At 15.1% G+C, this 4,251-nt stretch overlaps 1 protein-coding gene across 1 annotated transcript, besides 14 other annotated features; it reads left to right on the forward strand. All coding sequences in view use genetic code 6, as the record gives it.

The window, feature by feature from the left end:
- Positions 1-232: 232 nt before the first annotated feature.
- Positions 233-316: a microsatellite.
- A 69-nt stretch (positions 317-385) lies between these two features.
- Positions 386-426: a microsatellite.
- Positions 427-785: 359 nt separating this feature from the next.
- Positions 786-829: a microsatellite.
- Positions 830-1,006: 177 nt separating this feature from the next.
- Positions 1,007-1,047: a microsatellite.
- Positions 1,007-1,051: a microsatellite.
- Positions 1,037-1,113: a microsatellite.
- Positions 1,037-1,125: a microsatellite.
- Positions 1,126-2,282: 1,157 nt separating this feature from the next.
- Positions 2,283-2,375: a microsatellite.
- Positions 2,340-2,392: a microsatellite.
- Positions 2,393-2,397: 5 nt separating this feature from the next.
- Positions 2,398-2,449: a microsatellite.
- Positions 2,404-2,461: a microsatellite.
- A 107-nt stretch (positions 2,462-2,568) lies between these two features.
- Positions 2,569-2,645: a microsatellite.
- A 125-nt stretch (positions 2,646-2,770) lies between these two features.
- On the forward strand, positions 2,771-3,266 carry IMG5_081860 (hypothetical protein; the record flags this gene model as incomplete). The annotated part of the gene is made up of 2 exons (XM_004036409.1): positions 2,771-3,116; positions 3,196-3,266. The coding sequence occupies 2 exons, from the start codon at positions 2,771-2,773 to the stop codon at positions 3,264-3,266; spliced, it is 417 nt and encodes a 138-aa protein (XP_004036457.1).
- Positions 3,267-3,565: 299 nt separating this feature from the next.
- Positions 3,566-3,619: a microsatellite.
- A 324-nt stretch (positions 3,620-3,943) lies between these two features.
- Positions 3,944-3,987: a microsatellite.
- Positions 3,988-4,251: the final 264 nt, after the last annotated feature.

Genomic DNA, 4,251 nt, shown 5'->3' on the forward strand with positions numbered 1-4,251 from the left:
TAAATAAATGATCAATATATATATATATAGATACTAATAATATGAAATTTTTCTAAAATAACGATTAATCTAATAAAGAAACACGAAAAGAAAGAGATTTTAGAATTTGTGTTACTGATTTAAATTTTAAAAGTTAATCTCCTAAATGTATATTTATTTTAAAATTGTTTTTATTTTATTTTTAAATGAAACAAAGAATTCGGTCAAACCTAAAATTTTTAATAATAAAATGAATAATAATTTTTAAATAAAAATGAAATATTTCAAACTTAATAATAGTTTTTAAATAAAAACGAATTTTAAACTTAATAATAATAATAACAATTTATGAGTAAAAATAATGGAAATCATTAAGAATTAATAAATTAAAATATAAATTTAAATGAAATATTATTATAAAAAGAAGAAAATTTATTATAAAAAGAAAACTAAATTAAAAATTTATTAAATTAATAAGAAGAAACTACTGAAGAAAATAATAAATTAAAAGCAAAATTAAAAGCCTTATAGCTTTATGCTACTAGTTTATAATTATAAGTTGATAAATTAAATATAATGCTTAATAATTAAAATATTAAAATGAAAGATGTTTTAGATTAAGATTGGGCTAATAAATTAAAAGAAAATAATGTATTATTCAAAATATTTATAATAATGTAATTAATAATTATTTTATAAAAAAAAACAGTTTGAAATAAAAAATTTAATATAACTACTTTTATAAAAAGATAATGAAATATAATAATTAAAAACAACTTTATAAAATTATTTCTTAAATCCGAAAGACTTAAAGTAATAATATATAAACTTAAATAAATAAACATATAAATAAAAAAGTTCAAATAACTAAATATAATTACTAGAACATCAATCAAAAGAATTAATAATAGCAAAAAAATAAGTAATTTTATAAATAATATGAAAATTACTATAAAATATTTATTTTTTAATATAATTATTATATTAATACATACTTAAAAAAAAAAAAATTACACATAGAATTGATAAATAGAAAAAATTAAAAAATATAAAAAATTATAAAATATATAAATATTTATATATTAATATTTGAATATATATATAATAATATTGAATATATATACTAATACATATAATAATATATATTTTTTATTTCATATTAATATATTTTAAATTTTATCATATATATATATTTATACAAATAGTTATTAGAATATGAGAACAGAAATAATGAATGTTAAAAAATCTGGTCATCATTATTATTAGAAAATTAACAAAAAGATGAAAAAATTAAAGGTTTATAATTATAACTTAGTCGCTAAGTAGAGAATATCTAATAAATATATTCCAAAACGATTGTCGAATTAATGAATATAATAGTAAGTTAATTTCTATATTCGAAGAATAAGTTAAACAAGATGCTGCTTAATTTTTAGTTGAATAAATGTCTTTTGCATTAGAAGAAAGGAGAGAATTAGGAATTCAAAATGAAAATTTACACATATAAATATAAGAATTAATTAGTGAAATTTAAAGAATTAAAGGATAGATGGAAGTATATTCTGAGATTCTAGATATAAATGAATTAGATTTATCTTAAAATAAACTATAATAAAATCAAGGGAATATTATATTAAAGTTGAAAAACAGAATAGAAGAATTATAAGATCTAATTAATGAAATGAAATAAAAAGGTTTTTTATTTTTTTGAAACAATATAAATATATGTAATAAATAATAGATAGTGTAGGAAAAATAGTATAATTAAATGAATTAGTTGATATTTTGGAAAAAAAAATAGCAAAACAAAACTAAATTATAGAAGATTTTAAATAAATAAATAAAATAAATTACTGTTAATTAGAATAAATATGGAATAAATGAATAAAGTTGTATTGATTTTTTTTCTAATCTTCTTTAAGATAAAGATAATAATATTTCTATTTTAATTAAATAAAGAGACGAATTAAATGTAAAATTTAATATTTTTGTTTTATTTAAAATTATATAAAGTAAAGATAAAAATAGCTTATGTTATAAGTTGAAGACTTAGAAAAAAAATGTCAAGATTAAAAAATAAATTTTGATGGTAAAAAAATATTGATTTTTTCAAAAATTTAAAATATTTTATATTATAGAATACAAAATAAAAAATGACAAATACACAGAATTAATTGAAAAAAATAATAATTTTTCTCCTTTTAAAAATTTAATTGAAAACGAAAAATTATATTGAAAATATATATATATATTAAATATACATTTAAATAATTATGAAAAATTATATACAAATGTTTATTTAAATATTTATATATATATATAATTATATATATATTTATTTAGATGCATATATATATATATATATATATATCTATATATATTTTTTATATATATATTATTTATAACTTTTTTACTTTCTTATTTTTTTATTTTAGATTTCTTTTTTTATATTAATATTTATTTTATTATTACATTTTTTATTAATTTTTTTTTTAAGTTATATATTATATATATAACTTTTTTCTCAATTTTTTTTTTTAAACTTCTAATTTTTTAACAATTTAATTTTTCATATATAATGATATGAATTTTTTAATTATAGTATATTTTATTTTTAAGATAATATATTATTTATTTTTAATAATAATTTTCTTATTATTTAATAAAAAAATTGATTTAAAATATAAAACATATATATATAAATAATAATTTTAATTATATTCAATAAAAAGAAATAAAAAAACTTTATATATATATAAAATATAATAAATTTAAAAAATTAAACAAAAAAATGATCGCCGATGATTTCGAATCCGAATTCTATGATACATCTTTAGATAAATTCGAGACATATGAATAATATTTAGACGAGCACATAACAGCCGAAGATATGTTTTATTTAGAAGACCGTGAATTAGCCCGCTAACTCCGTGAATAAAATAATCATAATGCAAAAACCGAAATTTTAACTCGAGAATAATTCGAGGCTAAAAAATAAGCTGCCAAAGAGGCTAAAAACAATCAAAATAAAGACAAGACAAAAAGTCTTGCTCATACCGAAATAAAAAATAAAGCAGCCCTTGAAAAGTGTGATTTTTTGAAAGCTTTAGCAGCAAGAGAGTAAGATGTTTTGAATGGTAAATTATTGACGATTATTTTTATTAGATTTGAATCTAAAAACTCAGAAATTAGTGGGTATATTGATTATGCACATAGGCTTAAAACAGAAGATTTTAAACCGTATTTTGAAGGGAAAAAAAAACTTTTACCAAGGACTACTGACTTGAGTTATTATAATTGGAAAACTAGCATGTGTGTAAGTAATGATTCGCCTAATTTTAAAGTCGATGCTAATAGTTAATAATAAGCCTTACTTTTTAGAAATAAAAGAGATAGGAAAGTTATTAATGTTGATCCCAAAAAAAAAGAAGAAGATAATACACAAAGACATGAAATTAAAGCAGAATCTTATAAATAAATTGTTTTATATGATCATTATACAAGAAGAAAAAATTGATTTTTTTTTTTAAATATATTTATTATAAATTTAAAAAAAAGAAGTTCCATTATTTTCTTTTTTTTCTTTTAATTATTAAAAAAATATAAAATAAAAAAATAATAATAATTAATAAAATTTAATTATAATTATATATTGATAAAAAACAATTTCTATATACATATGGAAAATATTAAAATTTGAATTAAATAATAAAAAAGATTATTAATAGTCAGCTTTTATAGTATTTAAAACAAAAAATAAATCCCAAATAGCACTCCTTTTCCTTTTGAAAACATAAAATTTATAACATAAAATTGATTAAAAAAAATAAACAATTTTAGAAAATAAATTATAAGAAAAGCATTATAATTTCGGGCTAAAAAATAATAAAATTAATTTTAAATTTTCTAAAAAATTACATTAATGTTATGAATAAAAAAGTTATGAAAAAAATAATACAAAGGTAAAACTAAATAAATATAATAAGAAAAAATAAATAAATAAAATAATTTTAGTAATAAAATTAAAAATATTTAATATATTAATATAGAATTTAAAATAAAATAAATGATGGTATAATAATTAATCTAATAAACATTACTTTCTTAAAAATAAAAAAGTAAAGAAATAAAATGTCAATTTAAATAAAAACATAAAAATAAAATTCTCGAATAATAAATATAAACTAATATAAAATGATTTCTAATAATTTAAAACATAAAGTGATATTTATATTTCGAAATAAGTTAAAAAACACTAAATAAAATAGGTAA

This window comes from Ichthyophthirius multifiliis (assembly GCF_000220395.1).
Source record: "Ichthyophthirius multifiliis unplaced genomic scaffold scaff_1120509250562, whole genome shotgun sequence".
Classification (NCBI taxonomy): Eukaryota; Ciliophora; class Oligohymenophorea; order Hymenostomatida; genus Ichthyophthirius; species Ichthyophthirius multifiliis.